Source organism: Rhododendron vialii, chromosome 1a, assembly GCF_030253575.1.
Source record: "Rhododendron vialii isolate Sample 1 chromosome 1a, ASM3025357v1".
NCBI classification, from domain to species: Eukaryota; Viridiplantae; Streptophyta; class Magnoliopsida; order Ericales; family Ericaceae; genus Rhododendron; species Rhododendron vialii.
The window spans coordinates 16,357,609-16,378,674 of record NC_080557.1 but is presented as its reverse complement, the minus strand read 5'-3'; the positions used below and the strand labels follow the sequence as shown (position 1 = coordinate 16,378,674).

Sequence of the window (21,066 nt, the reverse complement as noted above, 5' to 3'; positions counted from 1 at the left end):
CAAGGGTTCCCTGTACAAAATCAGCTCAATTTGATACATATAGATGCTCAATCCAATTATCTAAATTTTCATTTAGATTTTAGGATAATGAAACATTGGAAGATTGGATTGAGCACCTTTAGGTATTTGATTGAGCTGATTTTTGTTTTAGAAACCCTCGAAAAAATACTTTACATTCAATGAACGGCTCGGATCGTTTGTGTGGGATCCATAGTGGGCTGCACACCATGATCTGTGCACAAAATCTGTGGGTAGCAGCATTGTTCCTACTATGATCTCCTTGGCTTTTTGGGAGTTTTGTACTTATTCAAAAAAATAATAATCTTTTGTTAGTTTTGCTCCGAACTTTCGTGAATCATTGATTCGTCGCGAGGAGAGGAATCGAAAAAGTAAAAGCGTAATCCTAGAGGTATTGATGGGCAAGGTGTGTGGGGCCCACTTTTGAATTCCACACAAAATATTTGAACTGTTCATTAATTTATTTTAAAATAATTTTTCGGGTATTTTTGCAAAAAAATTAGCTTAATTAGATATGTGTAAGTGGTTAATCCAATTTCTAAGTTTTGATTCAGAATTCAGGATCTTAAACTTTGATTAGATCTAACTCATTACGCATATCCAATTTAGCTAATTTTTTGCAAGGTGACTCGAAAAATTATTAGAAAATTAATGAGCGGTTCAAATCTTTCATGTCGGAACCCAAAAGTGGGTCCCACACACCATCAATACAATGTATGTATGCTTCCCTTCGGTACCGGCCCCGTTCACGCTAGTGATATTAACTTATGCATCACAATTTTTTGGTTTATCTTTATTCAATTTTTTTGTGTTTGTTAGTTTTACACCAAATTTTTATGTGATATGGGTGAGTAAGGATGGGAGGAATCGGAAAAATAAAAAATTTTGACTTTTAAACTAATATTTTGGGAAATATTCAAGAAAAAATTCAAAAACTGACTTTTTGAGTTTTTTTTGGACATTTTCTAAAATTTTTGTGTAGAAATAATTTTTTTTACTTTTTCGATTATTCTCGTCCTTACTCATCCATATCACATAAAAGTTTGGTGTAAAACTAACAAATGTAAAAAAAAAAAATTGAATAAAGACAAAACGCAAAAATTATTCTGTATAAATTAATCACTAGCGTAAACACTATAGTGGGATTCAACGTAAAATTCTCCAAGCCCTTATTTGGAACATTGTCTTTATTTTTATTCGCCCAAGATTTTCGAATTCATTTTCTAGAAATGATGTGCAAGTTCTTCCGACTCAAATGCCGTACCGATTCAAGGGGCTGATATGCGCAGCGTGGTTTCTCATCAAAATCGAGTCGACGCAGTGTTCTCTTTTTTCCCATTGTTACGAATCTGCAGAAATATAAATAAGTTTGAATGCACCCAAAAAAAAGTTATTGAGATTAAGTTCCGAGGAAGAGGCGGAAACCGTGGTTTCAGCCACCACCATTTGTGGGTCATATTGTGTTTACTGTGGTAATTTGAACTGTTCATTTAGTAGGTTCTGCAAAGTAAAGTATTCACGCAAAAAATTAGCTCTATTGGACATCTATATGAATATCAAAAATGCAATTTTGGTTTATAAAATGGATAGCCGGGATTCTACAATAGTTTTTAAGTTGAAATGTTCATGACTGCATATAAATGAAATGTTCATGACTGCATATTTCATAAATCAAAATTTAATCTTTAATATATCTATCGATGTCTGATCAAGTTGATTTTTGACATGAATGTATTACTCTACGGGCTCTACAAGATAAATGATTTAGATTATCGCAACGAACACATGGTGGGACCCACAATGGAAAGCGGAAACTCCATGGTTTCCACCTCATCCGGAATTTATTTTCTCTCTTATTTGGTAGTAGTGTCTTTGTTTGGTGCAGTAGACGGTAGCCATGATTTTTGGTTAAGAGGGGCCGGGCCCTGAACCAAGGCCCAAGAGGCTATCGCTTTAGGACCCTAAAATGCGTATCTTTGGCGGGTATTAATTATCAAAATAATACGCCGGGAAAATGACGGCTAAGAATGAGTTTTGATAATTAATACCCATCAAGGACATTTTCAGTATTAACAAATATTCTTAGCTTGTCCTTGGTGAGTATTAATTATCAAAATATGTCCTGGGCCGTCATTTTTCCAAATACGACCCGGGCGTCATTTTCCCCTAACATTAGGGCCTTTAATTATTTTGCCTAAGCATACTACAGAGGGGCCCAATTTTAAAACTCAACAACCCATTTAACTTAAAGGGCTTTTTACTAAATCGGAGGGAGGGAAAAAAAGTAGCGGAAGATCCGATGCTTGAAAAATGAAGAGATGTGGGTCCATTATTGAGTTTGGTGCATACTTTCACATTCCTTACAAAAGTCGGGTAAAGATTTATTGGGGCCCATTTTTAGGTTCGCCTTAGGCCTTCGAAATATTAGGTCAAGCTCCACGTTCGGCTTGAGAAATTATCTTTATTAAACATTATATTCATTCGTGTAGTAGGTTTTGTAGTAGAAGAATACAGTTTATATGATTTCCTTTTCTTTTTTTTAAACATTCGAAAGGTCCATGCGTGCTGATTTTTTCTACTATTGAAATTAAGAAATTTTGAATGATAAATGTAAAATGATTTTAATTTTTAACTAGATGAGAATCCAATTATTTAAATTATTTGAAATTTCTATGATTAATAATCTTATTACATTTTATTAATTTATATTAGTGACATCTTGAAATGCGGGTGGGGCGGTAGCCCCCACGGGCCTCTACATACCTCTACCACTGGCTGACAAAAAGTTCAAAAAGTTAGAAGTTTGGAAAAGATCAAATGGGGAGAGAGCGTTGAAAAACCAAGGAATGGATACAAAAAGTTAACAAATGTTTCTTTGATTCTTCCATCCATAATCCATTGAATATACATAAGCATTTTGTTTCACACCGTGAGTTCTTACTGGTCCACGTCACAGATCGCTCCGACCGCAGAATAATCGACCTCACCAAAAAAGGATCCACAAAGCAAATTCTAGAAAAGACATCAATTCAATTCACTTTAACCATCACTCTTTCCATCCAACAGATCTCGCTAAAATAAGAGGCAGAGAGAATCGCACTTTCTGCTTGCCACAAGGAGTAAGGGGTTTGAATGCATCATTTTAAAAGTAGGAGGTGTAAAGTGTAATTTTACCCACATTAAAGTCGTCAAACGAGAAACCACTCTTCTCTGTCAAAGTGTGTTCGGTAAGAAAAGAGTTAAATACTGGAAGCACGAGCGCACCGCTCTCTTCTCTGCTGCTTCTCGCTCTCTCCAATGACCATTCCGAGACTGCTTCTCCTCTCTCTCTTCCTAACCCTAGTTCTCGGAAAAATTGCAGCGGATGCGGGGATTAGTGACGACGAAGCCCCAAAGCCGGTGCTATCGCAGTCGTCCCTGGAGATCGAGCTTGAGCAACTCAAATCCAAGATCTCCTCTCTAGGTACGCGGCCGCTAACGCATCTCTGTATTTGCTTCTTCTTCTTTTTGTCTGTTCTACTTTGTTAGCTTGCTGTGATTCAAGGAAGGAAGGTTGGAATTCAATCTTATAACCTTTTGCGTTAATTAGGTGCCCTTATTTTTGCCACGGTTTTTTTTTTTGGTTATTTTCTCTTAATTTTACTGGATTCGGATTGAATTTTTTGGATTCATTGTTCGTCCTGACAAGAGAAATCGGAAGATTATGAAAATATAAACCGAAGTATATTTAAAAAATTCACTAGAGACGAAAAAGTTGAAGTCTTTTTCGTGATGGAAAAATTGAAAAAAGACTAAGAGACTATTTTAGTGTCTTTAGCATTGTCGTACGTAATTTTTATTTTTTTCAATTTTGGTCTATATTTTGATACCTACCTAATTTATTGTTTTTTTGTTCTATACTTTGCCTGCTTGCTGTGATTCGATGTTCGAGGGTAATAGGAAGAAATTCACTCTTAGTATAACTTTGCCCGTTAATTAGGTGCCCTTGTTTTTCCACGGGTTTTTTTAGTTATTTTTATCTTAATTAATTTTTACTAGATTCATATCAATTTTTTTTATTAATTGTTCGGCTTGACGAGTGAAAAGTGAAATCAAAAGAGTATGAAAATTTAGACCAAATTTCATTAAAAATTTCTAAATTGAAGCCTTTTAGTTTGGCAAAAATTGAAAAAGAGGAAAAGACAGTCTTTTAGTGTCTTTAGCATTGTCGTATACAAAACTTTTTCAATTTTGGTCTATATTTTTATACTTATCTAATTTCTCTGGTCAAGACGAACGATGTGTGGTAAAAATTATGAAGAAAAGCTAAGAAAAGGTAACTAAAAGTTAAATAATGCAGTCTTTATGAAATAAATATAGTAGAAACTCATCCTATAGAAGAGGAAATTGGAAGTCTCTGCTCAACATGACAGTATAAGTTTCAATAGGAGTAGTTCATTGGTTCCTTAATTTTCTCCTTTGTTTGGCTGCTGAGAAAAAAAGAAGACAAGAAGTAAAAATTTCGGTTTTGTTATTTGTTAGTATTATTGCTATTATTATTTTTAGATTTTGAAACTACAAGCTTTTTTAGAAACTTTGTATCCAACATGATACTAAGTGATTGCTCATTCTATATTCAATCAGCTTGGGATTTATATGATCTACCATTCCATCATGTGTAGCCTTTTTGGGTCTGTCATCGTGCAGCCTTTTTGTTAGATCTGTCATGCAACATGTGGATTGTTTATTTTAAAAGTGTTGAAATTCTCTTTCCAACCAAAAAGTTCAGCTTAGCTGGAATGGTCCAAACATTATATTAAGTGATCACTCATTCCATATCCTCCAAACAAATATGGGACTTTTACCATCTAAGAGCACCTCCAACAGAAGTTGCAAAATCTACATTAGACTATATTTGAAGAGCCATGTCAGCTAAAGCCATGCTAGAGGAGGTAGTAAACTTGCTACATCAATTGGTGTAGCTCTCTCTCTCTCTCTCTTCAAGTTTGAAGAATGAGAAATGACTTTTCAAATCGCCAACTCACTAAACCTACTATTTGTGATTGGTGAATTAATTAATTTTTCATACAAAGTGGGTCCTTTAAAGTCAAAGAAATAATAAAAATTCTCAAGTTTAAATAAAAATTCAACTTGCCACGTGTCACTAAAGCTAAATTTGGTGTAAAATTTTATTACCTTCCTCAGAGATGCTCTATGATATTTGATTAATAATAGGATTAGTTCCTTTCTCTTTTTTCACGTGTATTTCATGGCGACAAAAGGCAGCCCCGATCTATTCCTCAGTTATGTTGCGCATTTGTAGGTTGATAGTTTTGTTGTTTATTTTCTGAGTTGGAATTATTGCACTCTTGTAGTTGAACAATGTAGTAGTCAGTAATTATACTTTTCATAATTTCTCACCCTAATAATTTTTTGGGTTAGTTAACTTAGTTTGCATGTATTTGAATTCCAGTAGAGTATGTTAGTTAGAGAACATTCTTATGAATGAGTTTTATTTCTTCTGCTAGTGCTGGAGGAAAATTCGTGAGTATAGTTTTAGTTTCTTTTTTAAAATGACTGATGCTATCTGAACTCATTTTGTGCAACTGCAATCATCGTAACTCTGCTCGATAATGAACCGTTATTTACTTCTTTTGCCTTATTTACTTTTTGTTTTATGGTTTTTGTTCTTTTGTTTATGAAGAATCCAGCATTGCTGAGAAGACAGGTGAATTGAAAAGCAAAGATGAGAACATCAAGCAGATGGAAAATATCCTTCAGGAGAAGTCGGCGACCATTGCATTATTACAGAGTGATGTACAAGCACGTGAGGTAAGGGTTAAGTTTAACTAACCTTTTTTTTATTTTTTTGCTGAGTGATATCAGGGTTTAGTCTAGCTCATGGAAGTGAATTGTCTGACTGATATTTCAGCTCCATCATGCCAAATAATTGTGTTCAGTTTCCAGATTAGACTTTCAATGGCAATGGCAATGCTAATGCAGTTTGGTTTGTTGGATTGGAGTCTTGTTATGTAATTTGCTTTACAGTGTAATTCTCTATATTTGTATGAGTAAAAACATTGGCAGTAATATTACTAATAGTTTATAATGGTGTAGCAGTGTTATAACAGTTATTAGGTTCTGGGGAACAGTTAGCACTGTTTTATTGTCAGCACTGGTATTATCTGTTGTATACTTGTATTTCCTCTATCCGAGAAGGATTATGTTAGTCTTGGTGCCTAGTGTTTTTCCATGCAATATAAGCCAAATCAAAATATTATTTATGTCCAAATCAGCTGGGGTGCTACATGAATTCTTCGTTGCTATTCTACTCAGTCAAGGCCCATATGCTAAGTTTAATAACTGCATCCCATATCAGTTTAAATCTTCCTCTCCTCCGTAGGTTTCCTTTAACATTACGTAATCACTCTTTTATTGTCGCACCAACGGGTCTTAACTATCCAAAACCTCACCATCCTACTCTTTTCAACAAATTCTCAATTGGTGCTAATCATGCTGATTCTTCACTTTATCTTCTCCAGTGTTGTCACATTTAACTTTAAGCATCCTCATCTCAAATTCTCTCAATTTTCCAAGTCTTATTTCATTCGTTTTTTCTGGGTTTCAGTTTGGTCTCTCTCTTTTTTCTGATCCATTTTGATCAATAATTTGCATATCCTAGAAATCCATTTTATCCATTTCTCTCTCCCTCCTTGCGCATGCAAGTATGTATGTTGTACAGATTGTCAGATATATTGTGAACTGAGCATAATGAAATGAGTTTTAAAGTGGGACTAAAGATGGAAGAAGTATTAGTTTTTCACCAATGAACTTCGATTTTCTCTTGTTGGGCCTTGAAGTGATTTAAACTGTATCTCTAATTAGAATTAACTCTCTCTTTTAGCAAAAAGGATCTGTAGATGTAAAAGAGCAGTTGGGTAGGGCTCATGCACGGGTTGGTGAACTAGAGAACCAGGTAACTTCTGTTTGAATTACCAATCAAAGATAACTCTTCTGTATTTTGGCAGTTCTGTGACATTTCCATGCTGAACAGGTTGACAGTCTTAGAAAAGAATTAGAAACGCAAACCAAGGAAAGAGATGCTGTGGAAGCCCGGTTAAATGTAGCTGAGAAAAAAGTTTTGGACTTGAACTTGAAACTGGAAAGCGTAAGTATGATGCACATTTTAGTGTATGATAGAGGTAGTATTATGGAATATATCTGTTTGCGATTGGTGATATGGGCCAATACTTGCTGGTGAAGTGATCATGTTCGTGTTTCTTTCTTAAAGATCATATGGAATGCGAAAATTTTGTAGTTTTAATTCTTACGTTGTTGTCGCCTGCTTTTGAACTTCATTGTTATGACATAGGCTTCTGTCTATGCAATTGGACATCCAACTGATGTGAGAGAAGCCAATTTCTTTGTTTTCTATTTCTATATAGGGGTTTTTAGATCCCAACCCTTTTTTTTAGCTTTGGTTTTAAAATAATCCTCTACATATTATTTGTACCCAATTTTTTTAAAATAGTCCTGACCATATTAATTCGGACAAAAATACCCTTGGCTATGAGAGTTGTCTCTATGAGAACTGTCTATGAGAATTGCCTTTATGAGAACTGTTTATGAGAATTGTCTCTATAAGAACTTCTCTATGAGAACTGTCTCTATGAAAACTCTCTATGAAAACTGTCTATGAGAATTGTCTCTATGAGAACTATCTTACGAGAATTGGCTATGAGAACTGTCTATGTGAATTGTCTATGAGAACGCTCTATGAGACCACTAAACAATTCACCTAGATAATAAATACCCTATTCACATAGTTCCAATCACACTAAAACGAACAAGGAACATGAGTAATTCCCTCGAAAGTTTCTGAATTAAAGACAAAAAGAATGAAATGGGAACGAAATCTCGTCCGTTGTGTCGAGGTGCAGAATCAGTTTTAATCGGTCAAATGGGGGATGAAAGCCATAGGTGGATTTGGTATGGGTCAGTGACTCTTTGCATTTGGACCGCTACTGTCTACTCACGTGAAAAGGGTTGGAGTACTCCACTGGATTGGAGACTACATTCCTGTCAGCTAGTAATTGAACCCAAATCAGAGAGATATAGATCTTTGGACGTATTAAAACTCGTGGGTGCCGGCTTTGCAAACTCTCGTCATCGGTGAAGCTGGACGTGTTCTAGAGAGATGGCGGGTTTGGTTTGAGAAAGGGAGAGAGCGAGAGAGGAGTGGGAACAATTCGCATAGTTCTCCATGGGCAAAAATGTCATTAAGCAAGATAACCGAGCCTATCTAGGCTTGGGAACAATATTCAGGGTTGGGATCAAACCGTACCTAAAAAATGGGGTCTGCCTCTAATTTTGTATTCTATATATGAATGTATGTATATTTCCTTGTTTAAGACATGGATGTTGGTGTTTTATTTGCCATAATTTTGGATCATGGGTCAATTTTTGATTGCACTGCCATCAACTGTTGCTTAATTGAAATGTGAATTATTCTGTGATGAACCATTATTTCAGTTGGATCATAACTGTAGGTTTAGGCTTTTAGCGCTGTTCGAGACACTTGTTATTTGGTCAACTTTAATGCCTCACTGGTCGTTAATTTTGCATCAATTTCATGTATACTTCCCTTTATTATTATGCCATGAGATACTCCTATAAAGACTTTGTAGCAACATCACTTTTTGTTTTGATTGTCCTTTCATCAGCTTAAGAAGATTAATGACGAACAGAAAAGCAGAATTCGTAAAACTGAACGTGCTCTTCAAGCTGCAGAGGTTTGCTAGCAGCTTAGTGTCTGGCAATCTTGTATGTTTCCTTTGGTTAATGGTAACACCAAGTTTTTGGTGTCTTCAGGAAGAAATGGTGAAAGCTAGGTTGGAGGCAACCACAGTCGCAAAAGATTTGACTGAGGTGATCCATGTTGGCTGTTGCTTTAAACAATTTATTCTATTGTTTCTGCTGCTGCTCTATCATTTTCTTGTATATAGCTTTTGTCTGGGGGTGACGTGGTTATGACTACCATGATGTAAGATATTGACAATACCCTGTTCCGGGGGTGGCTTTATGACTTCTCTTCGTACAATGGCACCCACACCGGCCATTGGACATTGGACTGCTAAAAGACAGTCTTGATGTATAACTCTCCGTCCCACAGGTATATGCACCTAACTGACTAAGGTTCAAAACTCTGGAAGACATACTAATACTATCGAATGAATAATCTGATAAAATTTTTATGTCTCATGTCCCAACTATACTCTCCCCTCTTCCTCTCTAGACCCTACAGTCGACCTACCTTTACTCATACGAGATACGAGATACGACTTAAATAAAACCATTATGGGATATGACTCAACACGCTAAGGTATACACACAACAAACACAAAGCACATGTGCTTAGGAACAAGAAAGAGAAGGGCAGAATCACGTATGAATTGTGCTTATTTACCACTGAGTGTACCATTTTTGACATGTTCCTACATGGGCGTATGTGAGAATCATATATTCCTTTATTGTGAACTTTACTTTTTCTTTTGGTCTGATCTGTTATCAGGTTCGACAAGCATGGATTCCACATTGGCTTGCAACTCATTTGGTGGACTGCCAGGTTTTTTTTTGGCCTGCTTATTGGTACTTTTGTGGCAAAACCTCTTTTTTTTGACCTATCCTTTAACATGCAGTCCTTCATAGTGACTCATTGGAAGGAGACTGGAAGGCCCATCTTGGATTCGACTTTTCAAGAGGTTTTTTCTCTTCTTTTGTTCAGCTGATACCTTGTCACTTTTGTTGATTCAGATCAGATTATTTTGGCTGATTCAGTCCTTTTTAAACAATTAAACTAGTAATCTTATTAAATCAGCCCAAATTTCTGAAGTTCTATCAAAGGAGCCATTAGTAATTTGGATGTAGGTTGAGTATAGACAAAGTTACTGTTGACATCTTTTGTTGGAACTAAAATGCACGTTGTATGTTGAATGGCTAAACTTTTTCTTTTTGCTGTATTTGTGGTTCCAATTTGTTTTTTCTTAGGCACTGCAAAAGAAAGATCAATTAAGAAAGTGGGCCGAACCCCACGTTGAAACAGTGAAAACTGTAAGTTATCATCCCTAATGTGCTTGTGCTTTGCAAGGATGTTTCAGTTATGTGTTTGCTTTACTATTTTATGCATTGATGATTTTGGTCGAGTTAATCTGCCACTTTTCTGATGGTTTAACTTTGATATGTTATTCTTCCAATTTCAAATAAATGTGCTCAGAATCCTTCTAGATCTATATATTTGACTTTGATTTGTTATTGTTCCAGTTTCAAATAATTGTGCTCAAAATTCTTCCAGATCTATGTACTTGCCAATTTGTGCATGAAATCAAAATGCTACTCCCTCCGTCCCAAAATGATTGTCCGGTCCGCAAAACGGAGTGATAGAAATAATGTAATTTTTTCAAGAAAAAATTCAAACTTTTTTCACAAATTAAAAATACTCATTGATATCTAGTAAGTTGTTAAAAAACTTTTGATTTTTTCTTGCAAAAATTGTATTATTTTTAACACTCCGTTTTGCGGACCGGACAAACATTTTGGGACGGAGGGAGTATAATTGATGTCGGTGATGTCATAACTTTATGTTGAACAACAATTTGTTATTGGGAAAGGGTAAGGTTCTATAAAAGCGGTGCCTGTGCTGCCCTAACCCGAAATGGTGACAACATAGTTGCTGCGGTGTCTCATCTTGGGAGGTATTCCTAATTTCCTACGTCTGTGCAATGGCGGATCCAGATATCTCATACGGAGGGGTCACTTCTCAAGCATAACCTTAGTAAAAATACTTAAACGAAGGATAGTGAATAACATTAAGAAAAAAGTAATGAAAAATTTGTGTTTCTGTATTTGTATTTTATTATATGTTATATTTAGTGGTGCAATAGTTGCAAAGGTACTTGTGGCTTTGTGGTACTACTACTACATAAGTCCTTGATAGCTAGAGACTAGAGTTCAACTCTCATTAGTTGACAGTTTTGAAGAATTTTTTTGTTTTGAGACCATCTAAAGCATCATCAAATAAAAAAGAATGTAGGACAACACTAGAAGGGATTGAACACGCGTCACTTGCCTCGTGGGCCAAACACTTACCGCTGGTACAAGACACCATACTATATGTTGTGTAATTTAATATATATTACGTACATTTTTTGTTCACAAAAAAATTATTTCGAAAGTTTCAGGAGGGTCACATGACCCTCCTGTGCATAGGGTGAATCCGCCCCTGCGTCCCTGGAGTAACAATGTGCTATTGGATGCTGGTATCTGAGGGGCACGTGAAAGCCCTCACCCGCTCACTTACTACCTTGGTCAAACCATCCAGATACTCTCCTCTAAACTTCATCTCTACAGCTTCTGTATGAATTTTTTTATTTGTTTCAAGACGATATTTGACTACTGCTCTTATGGCCTTTAAGGAATACCAATGCTCTCAAGTCACCTTTTCTATTTCCTGTGGACCCTAGTCCTGCATCCCTCAAATGAAGTCTAAGGGATTAATTCATACTTCCTGCGCTGCTCCTACCTTATGTTGCAGAATTTTGCAATTGCCCCACTCGTCATTCCCTTGCTGTGTTATTATTTGTCATACCTACACTACACAGGAAAGTTTCATATCTGTTATTCTGGCATTAATCTCGTCTTTTATATCTATCTACCAATCTAATCATACAGTTAAGACACATAATATGTAGTGTGTGCACCCTACTTTGAAGTTTTATATTTGTTATTAAATCTTGCTCTAATACCACCTTGAACGACCTGCACTAGCTGCCCATGGAAATGCTTTGCCGATTCACTGGCTCAAAAGCTTAAGCTCAGATGTACCATGTAGCTAGTGGGTTTGTACTTCGTGGTTGTGAGACTACCTCTCAAGATGTAATGTTAATGTTACTTTAGGCTAGGCCTTCGTGGGCGTACCACATCTTTATTAGGAAGAGTTATAAGCCTATAATGCAACTTTGAGACCAAGTCAGAGAAGTACATGGAGTTGGTATCTTCACCGTACCGCATCCATCCAGGCCCCAAGCCTTTGGAATCTTGGATCTGGGACCCATAATCCACCTCCCATTAGGCCACCTGTGATTGTGGCAACTGCCACGAATATGGGTGTGCCCAGGTGGACCTAACTAAACTCCTAATCTTAGGGTACATGGATGTACGTCTAAAAGATGGGTACAGATAGGTAGGTATATTGTATACCATGATTTGTGATCATATGTGATATAATAATTTGGGAACATAAGATTTTAGGGAAAATGGGGATCTACATCACGAATCCTTACAAGCGTTTTAAATTTTTAGGTTCCTTCAATTGTGGCAACTTCTTTAGACATACTTAAAAATTAGAGTTTCGTATTGTCCAACCTGGGAACGAACATAGGAGATATATCTCATAATCTTTACCGCCGTCATTTGTTGGGAACAAGGGTGCAGGGAATCTGAGAGTTGATTAAGGCTGTAGACGGACAGAGATGAGACCAAGTATGAAGATATCACATACATATAAGAAGACATTTTGTATCCAATAGAAGCATTATGAAATCAAAATAAATGAGGCAATCAGGGAAGGTAGGAAATCATTACACTGGGTGTACACTGTACACCCCTTAGGACATTGTGAAGGCAGTACTTTCAAGTTGGAGTGGTGCATGATTACTTGCTAATCTTGGAGTTAAGAGCATCATCGATCTGGATAGCACTCTTTACACAGGCTAAAAGTCTTACGTCATATCAGTTATTGGGGCAATGATGAATCAATTTTCTTAGAACTGAACAATCGTAGTGAATCATAAGCCCTGGCTTTTATTGGTGCTATATAATGGGGAGGCCCTCCCGTTGCCCCCGGGACTCCCGTGCTAAACTGGGGGCTATTTCCTGATGCGGTTGTTAGTTTGTTTCTTTGGTGTTGCTAATGCCAAAACTGTTTTTGGTTGTGCCAAAACTGCAGTGCATAAAAGCCTTAGACTGTGTGCAAGGTACAACCGTACAAGGCTTTTATGCACTAAAGTTTTAGCATTATCACTTCCCAATTTCTTTTCTGATTTACTTCATTTCTCTGAAGTTTCGTATGCTAGCAGTCCATTAGTTCCAAGGTTACAACTCCTTGGTCATTTTTTTACTGGGTTCTCTTGATTTTAATGTACTCTAGTGTACAAGTTTATTGATTTTTAAGTGGGGGACCAAATGAAGGCAGTTTCCTAACTTCGTTCTATGTTATGTGAAGACATGGATCCCAATTATGAAGGACCAGTGGGTGGGATTTGTTACTCAAATTAGGCCACATGTTGAATCTCTAACTGCAAAAACAATTGAGCTTTATCATACATCCAAGGATTCTATACAGCCCCATGTTGTCAAAATACAGGAGATGGTGGATCCACATTATCAGGTATGCCTCTCTGAGATTCTTATTCTAATTCCATGATGTGGATGACATTCCTGCCATGGTGTAACTTCATTTGGTGACAGGAAGTGAAGAAAATCACCAAGCCATACATTGACCAAGTCGCAACTGTGGCAAAACCTCATGTGGAGAAAACACGTGTTTTCTTGAAACCGTACACCAAGAGTCTAGTTCGTACTTATAAGAAGTTTGTTAAAGCTGCTACTATGTACCATCGTCAGGTATCACTTTACTCCTTATCATTATAACCTTGTAGAAACCATGTCTACTTTTTCCTCCAATTTTTCAAATCTTGTTTTCATGGGTGTGAGAATATTTTCTCCACTTATACTGGGATATGCAGGACAATTTTTTTGTTACTTTGAAATGGCAACATGTCTTGCCTTGTGAGATTGTTTCCCAAATGTAATGGTTTGGAATTTGGTGTCTATTGGAATTTTGAACTATTTATGATAAGATGGAAATAATAGAAAGGGCCGAAGCGTAGGGAAAACAATTTGATACAAGGTCTTCTGTCGTTCTATATTTAGCAGATGTCATTTCAAAATTTGGAGTAGAAAATGTGCATTCGTATAGCTGCGTCGAAACGGGGGAAAAAAATAAGAAAAAGAAATGGATGGCTCCATCGTATATATCCTTTCCGCTATGTGTCACCCTGAAGCCTGCGTTACTAAACCTTGTTATCTTGAAATTGTTTAGAGGTCTTGAAACAAAAAAAACCAAACTATCAGTCTTTTCAGCCCTTGTTTTGTTTTGGAGCTTTATTCAAATGGACAGAATATATCCGCGTGTAGACAAGAACAAATGGTTTTTCAACCTCATGAAACTATTTATTTGATTTGTCTGGTCTTAAATTATATGTTATCCTCTGAGAAGTGGTGATCTATCTTAGAAGCTCAACTCAGCCCTTGGAAGCTGAAATTGGGGAATATAGGCAAAATGATGGCATCGTTCTAAAATTTTGTTCGATTTTGCCCGAGCAAGTGGAATAGTGGGGTATTATACTGGGTGTTGTGGAACTATAATTATCCAAATGGTCAGGTGGTTGTGAATTGGTGTAAATTTTTTACGATAATTAAGTTAAGTGGGCTGCTGTGGTTTTGGGGAACTGCAGCTTTATTGCCAGTATTGGTGAAGTGTCCATTATAGAAACCGTGCAGGATTACCGCACAGGCTATTCATCATATTTTATCTGGGATAATTATTGGTATAGTTACAATTTACTTCTGGATTTGGTTTTTATCTTCACATTGGCTGAGAGAGTTTTATGATTGGCTGCTATGCTCATCTGTCACTTGTTTCTTGTTTGTGAAGCTTGAAATCATTTTCTTGGGGCGAGGTGGGGAATAACATTTGAAATAACCTGGAAATTGTTGACTTTTTCTTCTTTTAACTGTGGTGAGTGACATTGGTCTAAGAAGTCCTCATAATACTAATTTTGTTGCATTCTGTTAATGCAGATGCCCAATTTCTGTAGAGTGACAATAATGCAAGTGTTTTTTTCAGGGAAAAAGAAAAGAAAAGAAAGTATTGTATCCCCAACTATACCATGGGGATCTTCTATACATAGAATTCAGTTGTAGTGTTGGGGAGGACAACCTCCCTATATAAAAGTTTTTGTCGTCCGAAAATGTTCCATGAAAAGACATGGTCTTAGGCTGATTAAAAAAAAAAAGACATGGTCTTAATGTTTATCTGTTTATCTAATTCAACTCTCAGGCCCAGAATTTAAAAAAAAAAAAACTTGGCAAGGATTTCCATACAAATTTGTTTCTGTATTTTACATTAATCTTCAAATATTAGTACGGGGCAGTGCCCCTCTAGAAACAAGTGATTCACGAAGTACATTTCATAATGTTCCTTTCATTTGTGAAGGTCCAAGCTACAATAAGTGAAAAGCTCAGGAATCATGAGCTTACGAAAGCACTTGCAACTGATGAGCTGGTTTGGTTTGTGGTATGCATTGTACTTTCTTTTTTCCTCTTAAGAGATGGTATGCATTTTTGGATTAGTCATAGTTTCCTACTATTTCAAAGCTTCATTTTAGATTTTTGTAATGGATGGTCTTTTCTTGATTTTGTAGGCATCTGCTTTGATGGCTGTACCCGTGATTGTTCTTTTCAAAGTGGTTTCAGCCATTTTTTGGTTAGTTTAATTTTATGCATCTTTCTGTTAATTGCTAACCGGCTGTTGGCATAAATTGAATAGTGAATACAGATACTAATTTTGTGTGTTCACCTCTGCATTATTTCGTTGGAGTTCCTTTTCCCAATCTTTGTTTCAAGGTTCGGCTGTAAGATTTGGTTTCTGACACTCGCAGTAAAAAGTCCAGAAAGCAAACTCGGAATCCAAGCCATACGCGTCGCCGAACTAAACGGGTACATCCAGACAAGTGAAGTTCTTGGAACTGTGTGGTCAAAATTCAAGGTAATGTTATTAACCTTGTTGAAATGGTTATAATTTCCTTCAGAACTATTTTCTATATTTCTCTGTGTGACCTGTCTTGCCTACCGCGTCCTCTTTTACTATCTATTACTCGTAGTTGCAAAGGAGAGGATTCCTGCCTCAGACACATCGAGAATGTTTGAGGTGTTTGAATAAGCTGCTGAATGAAAATTATGAGTTATATGTAGATAATTGTTATACCTAATTTGATGCGCAAGAAACCACAGTCCTTTGATCAGCTTTGAACAAGATAATTGGTTATTTCGAGGGGAATGTGGAACTAGATCCTAGTTTAGGAGAAACCTTATAAACACTCCCCTTCCATATTTATAAGTATATAACTTTCTAAACATTCCTAACATCCAAATACACACTATTGTTACCCCTATTTCCAATCATAATTGCTAGATCCAAATCACCCAAAGCCCTCCTAAAACTACGAATGTCCTGTAATTACAAACTAATTCTATACTTTTCTCTCTAGAATCTCTCTAAAGAAACTAATTAGTCTTGCTAACGAAACTAATTCATTGCAGGACATGAATGATGAATTTTATGATATCAAATTAATGTAGATTTACGGAAAGACTGGGTACATACATCACGTACATACGCACTTTAGACCCCTCTCGGGTCCTACAAAAATGATCCGAGCCATTCATTTTGTTCAAAATAGTTTGCTTACGGTCCTCGAAAAAAATTAACTCAACCCGATATCGGTAAAGACGTTTACGAAACATCCAACTTTACTTTAGAATTCAGGCCTGGATTCTGTAGCAAAAGTGGATGTTTCGTAAATGCCTTTACCAATGTCAATTTAAGTTAATTTTTTACAAGGATCATAAACAAACTATTTTGAACAAAATGACCGCCTGGGATCTTTTTTTGTAGGACTCGAGATGGGTCTAAAGTGCGTATGTACGTGGTGTATGTACCTATAGCAGCACTCATAGCATATTTGTGCAATTTTAGTCTCAAATTCATATGAATGCATGCATATTCATATCTTGCTTTAGACCCATATTATTATTGACCAAAAATTTGAAACAGTCCTTGAGGAATTGCTTCCTGGGAAGATGAATCCGTATATACTATCGCAAGCCGTGTAGAGAGAGATGGGTAAGATACACGTGCAAAACAATTAGAATACCGTATCTATTAATTTAGATGTACGCATATATACATAGCCATAATTGTCCACTAAGACATCATCGCAGTCAAATTGAAACTTTAGTTAGACAACTTGATTTATCCTCAGTTCACTCTCTAAATTAAGACCAGAAATGTGACTCTTATTTGAAAGCATTTGAATTAAATAGAGATTCTTGTATAATATCCATGAGAGTGTTGGTTACAAAAAAGTTTTAGTATCTAAAGTACAGTCCGCGTCAAAAGCTATGGTTTCAAGAATTTTGGTAGTACTATTTTGAGCTGCTTGGTCTAGATGTTAATGTAGAGGGATCATAAGTCAGAATAACCATATAATTTCAAACTACCTTGTCAATTGCCTTCTAGTTTTTGTTCAGAATAAATTGGATGCTTTCAACTATTTCAGTTGCTACTAGTTACTAGTTTTCTAATATAACATTCAATACTCACATGGATTTGGGAAGGCCACACGGCCAAGACCATCGACTTCAAATGACTTCTCGTGTAGTTTTGACATCAGCATACATTACTGTAGCAACTGAATGATATTTCATGGGGCAATATCTGTGTTGCCAGGCACAATTTCTCCCCTGATTTTATTCTCCAGCACTTGTTTGCTATTGGTTTTTCCAGGAGTACCCAATTAATTGCCTTTTTTTCTGATACCTTTCTTATGGGCTGCGCTGTTATTACCCTTCATTCTATGCAGGACTCTGTGAAGTATTCCTCTCTTGAAGTAGACAGATATCCTCTCCGTGAGGTGGACAACGCGTTTTGGTCACGAAGGAAAAAGGGTTGGAAGTTCTTTGGCAAAAGACTATCACGCTTGATAAATTTATGAACTGGTTTATGTTATAGGATCAATCTTGATGTCTGTGGTGTTGTTTTCCATTTTTGTCCATCTTTTGTTTTTTCATCCATCACGATTGGATGAATTATCCATACATGGGCTTTCAAGTTATTCGATTTTACCAATCGTGTCTTTGTTTATTTCCTTAAGTTCACACAATGCACTTGTTGCGTGCACACATGACCACTCACTGAAATACACACATGTATATGTATGTACTAGTGTTGTGCCTGTTCGATTCACAAAAAACACACAAAAAATCTTTTTTCGCTCACTGTCTTGTGCATCGAACGAGCACGACTCTGGTTAATAAGAGACCAATCAAGGGGGGTGCGGAGTTCGCGAACTATTTTTCTGTGATAATACTGATTTACCGATAAAAGTTGAAACGGAAGTAGCTACTATACTTTTTAAAAATCTAGCCCAGAACATCTCCTTTGCCAAAATTCAAGTCAATCAGATATCAACCATCGATAAGATTTTAGAACACTTCTATCTTTCAAGAAAATATACGCGAATGCTGATTTGGAAACCTGTTTTCGTATAAATTGATACTCATTTTTCTCATATAAATGAACTTTGATCTTGTACTTGTCGGTATAAAATCAATATGTTTCTTACAATGTTGATGTTCTCGATGAGCTATCAAAAACAAACAATTTCGAGCATCGAAAATGGCCCAAGACAACCACACCCTCGTAGAGACTGGAGAGGAGCAAGTTCCTTTAATCAACTACTAGATAACCCATTTTGAAGAGAATGTTCTGAAGAGAAGTGGGCATAAACTCGATAGCCCGAGTGGTTTATGTTATATAGGATCAATCTTGAGTTGACATAAACTAGCTCTTGAAAGGGGAAAATAACGGTTCAGAATATGTTTTGATAATTAATACTCTCCTTTTTGAGAGAGGAGGTCTTGATAGTAACTGATGGGCCCAACAAATTGAAACCCATTTTGGAAGGGAATGTTGTAAAGAGAAGTGGACCATCAATGATCCTGCCCCAGTTGTGATCGGATAAAGAGCCAGCTACAGCTTTGCATGACTTGGACACCCCACTTTTATACTTCCCAAATGACAGAAATTTTTCAGTGCCCAATCCGAGCGATAAAGAGGAGACAGAGTGTTTCAATCTGAACCGTCCAATACACTTTTGGACGGCTCATATGTGCCTGCTCGGGCACCACGTCAGCCGGGTGACATGGTGCCCACCTGGCACTGAAAAATTTCTCGTCCAGTGAAGAGTAAAATAAATGACCAATACCGATGAAGGATTACTAGGGACAGGATTGGCCAAATAGCTCCAAGGGACATTTCCCATGGATAGGATAACAAAATAGACAATCAGCCAAAGGAGTACATGGGATGAGAGGCAACACAGTCGCCTCATTCCAGATATGTATATTCCAAAGCTGACAATTCCAGTTTTGAGTTGGAAATGAACCAACTAACAAAAGGATAACATGACAATTGAACATGAACAAATCCCAGATCAGATTTCTACTTTCCAACTTATCACTCCCTCGAAAACCTACCTCCCACTCTTCTTTTAACACTACTAGAGGCTAGGGCATGTGCAAGTCGGATTTTGACAGAATTTTTTAAAATTTGATCAAACGATAAACAGGAAGCTTGGGCAAATTTTGTCAAAATTCGACTTGCACACGCATCGCGTATGCTCTGACCTCTAGTACATATCTATACATTACCATACTAACACCGCCGCCGCCGCCGCCGTTTTCTCATGATCTAATACTTAAGTACTCTTCTATCAGATTTTGCCCAATATTGAGTTCGTTCATAAATTTGCCCAATATTGAGTTTTACTTTGGGAATTGACTTTAGTCTATTAATTTTCCTGACCTCTAACTACTAATTATTTTTTCTTTGGAACCCTTGTAGGTATTCACTGTGCGAGGCAAAAAAGTTAAAAGTAATAGTGTAAATCGTGTGTAATTAAAATTTGAAACCGCACCGAACCGAACAAAACCAAATCGAACATAGTGCATACAGCGAACCGAACTGATTTTTTTGGCCCCACATTCTTAGTCAAAGGGAGGAGAACTCTATTGTGTACAAATAAAAAATAAAACAATCGAACTGAATTTTTTCGCCCTACTTTCTTGGTCGAAGGGATGAGAACTCCATTCTCATACACGGCTATTTCCCAAAGTTTTTCTTTTTTCCACGTACAATCTGTTGGAAAATAGAATTTTACCAAAGAGAATTTGGTGGGACCCACACCGCGTGAGGTAGGCCCAACAGCAGTGAACAAATTCCATTAAAAGATGAATAAGAAATTGTCTCATTATGGAAATTGGAAAAGCCAAATGACGCGCATGTGTGTCATCACCAAACACCTAAATTAGACCAAGGCCGGGGCCGGGACTTAGGATTCGTGGGCCCACAACTTATAGTTCGAGGTCTGTGCTCTAGTCTGGGTACTTCGAAATTGGGCTTACCAGGAAATCTGGAATGGATAATGAAAGGGTCAAAGACTCGTATTGACACCCATATTATTGCTATCAAATTGCTGGTATTGACAGCTTCCGTGTTCCCTAAATTGAAGAGGATTAATCATCTGATTAATCAAGGTATTGAATTCCTTCAATTTCACACATTGATTGGTCCTCTTGGTTCTATAAATTTGGCATCCATTATACAGAATGAGACACCGAAATTTCAGAGAATATCTCCATCTTTCAATATTGTTCTTCCTTTCGATAGAGAGAGTACAGACACAAGTTTGTTCGACGGGCAGTCTACGGCGGTGCTCCGGCGGCTGAGTGGAAACCGAGTCAACCCTGGGAGACAAACACCGACACAACCTCCAGCACCGGTGAGACGACAAATTTGTCTTAAGGGCACCGTTGAATAAAACGGGTCTAGGGTTTGCAGTATCTCTATACCTTGCTTACAGTTTATGTTTACAGTTCATAGTTCATATCCTATAATTCCGTTTCATGTAATTTTCTGTTCGATTGTAAATTTCCTATATTTTCCTACACAATCCACTTTGAGCTGTTTTGGTCTCAAGTTTTGGGAAGCAACAATGCTACACACACAACAATTTAAACACAACTTCTCACATACATGTGGGGCCCATACATAACAGTGTACATAACATTTTTGTTTTGGAAGGGGGAAATGGAAAAAGAAGTAACTGT

At 36.8% G+C, this 21,066-nt stretch overlaps 1 protein-coding gene across 2 annotated transcripts; it reads left to right on the top strand.

Moving 5' to 3' along the window:
- Positions 1-3,063: 3,063 nt before the first annotated feature.
- LOC131317337 (uncharacterized) lies at positions 3,064-18,025 on the top strand. 2 transcript variants are annotated; one of them, XM_058346896.1, is made up of 15 exons: positions 3,064-3,481; positions 5,702-5,829; positions 6,902-6,973; positions 7,052-7,165; positions 8,721-8,789; positions 8,869-8,925; positions 9,569-9,622; positions 9,696-9,758; positions 10,045-10,107; positions 13,277-13,441; positions 13,522-13,677; positions 15,332-15,412; positions 15,540-15,601; positions 15,777-15,883; positions 17,760-18,025. In XM_058346896.1, the coding sequence occupies exons 1-14, from the start codon at positions 3,316-3,318 to the stop codon at positions 15,850-15,852; spliced, it is 1,326 nt and encodes a 441-aa protein (XP_058202879.1). In that variant the 5' UTR covers positions 3,064-3,315; the 3' UTR covers positions 15,853-15,883; positions 17,760-18,025. The 2 variants fall into 2 exon arrangements, with proteins under 2 accessions (XP_058202879.1, XP_058202885.1); XM_058346902.1 differs by lacking the exon at positions 10,045-10,107 and having other exon boundaries at positions 3,228-3,481.
- Positions 18,026-21,066: the final 3,041 nt, after the last annotated feature.

What these genes read in the sequence shown, in the direction of transcription:
- LOC131317337 (XM_058346896.1), top strand. Translation starts at nt 3,316, where the DNA reads ATGACCATTCCGAGACTGCTTCTCCTCTCTCTCTTCCTAACCCTAGTT. An exon ending in ATCCAAGATCTCCTCTCTAG is followed by an intron (nt 3,482 to 5,701) that starts GTACGCGGCCGC and finishes TTGTTTATGAAG; the next exon opens with AATCCAGCATTGCTGAGAAG. An exon ending in TGAACTTGAAACTGGAAAGC is followed by an intron (nt 7,166 to 8,720) that starts GTAAGTATGATG and finishes TCCTTTCATCAG; the next exon opens with CTTAAGAAGATTAATGACGA.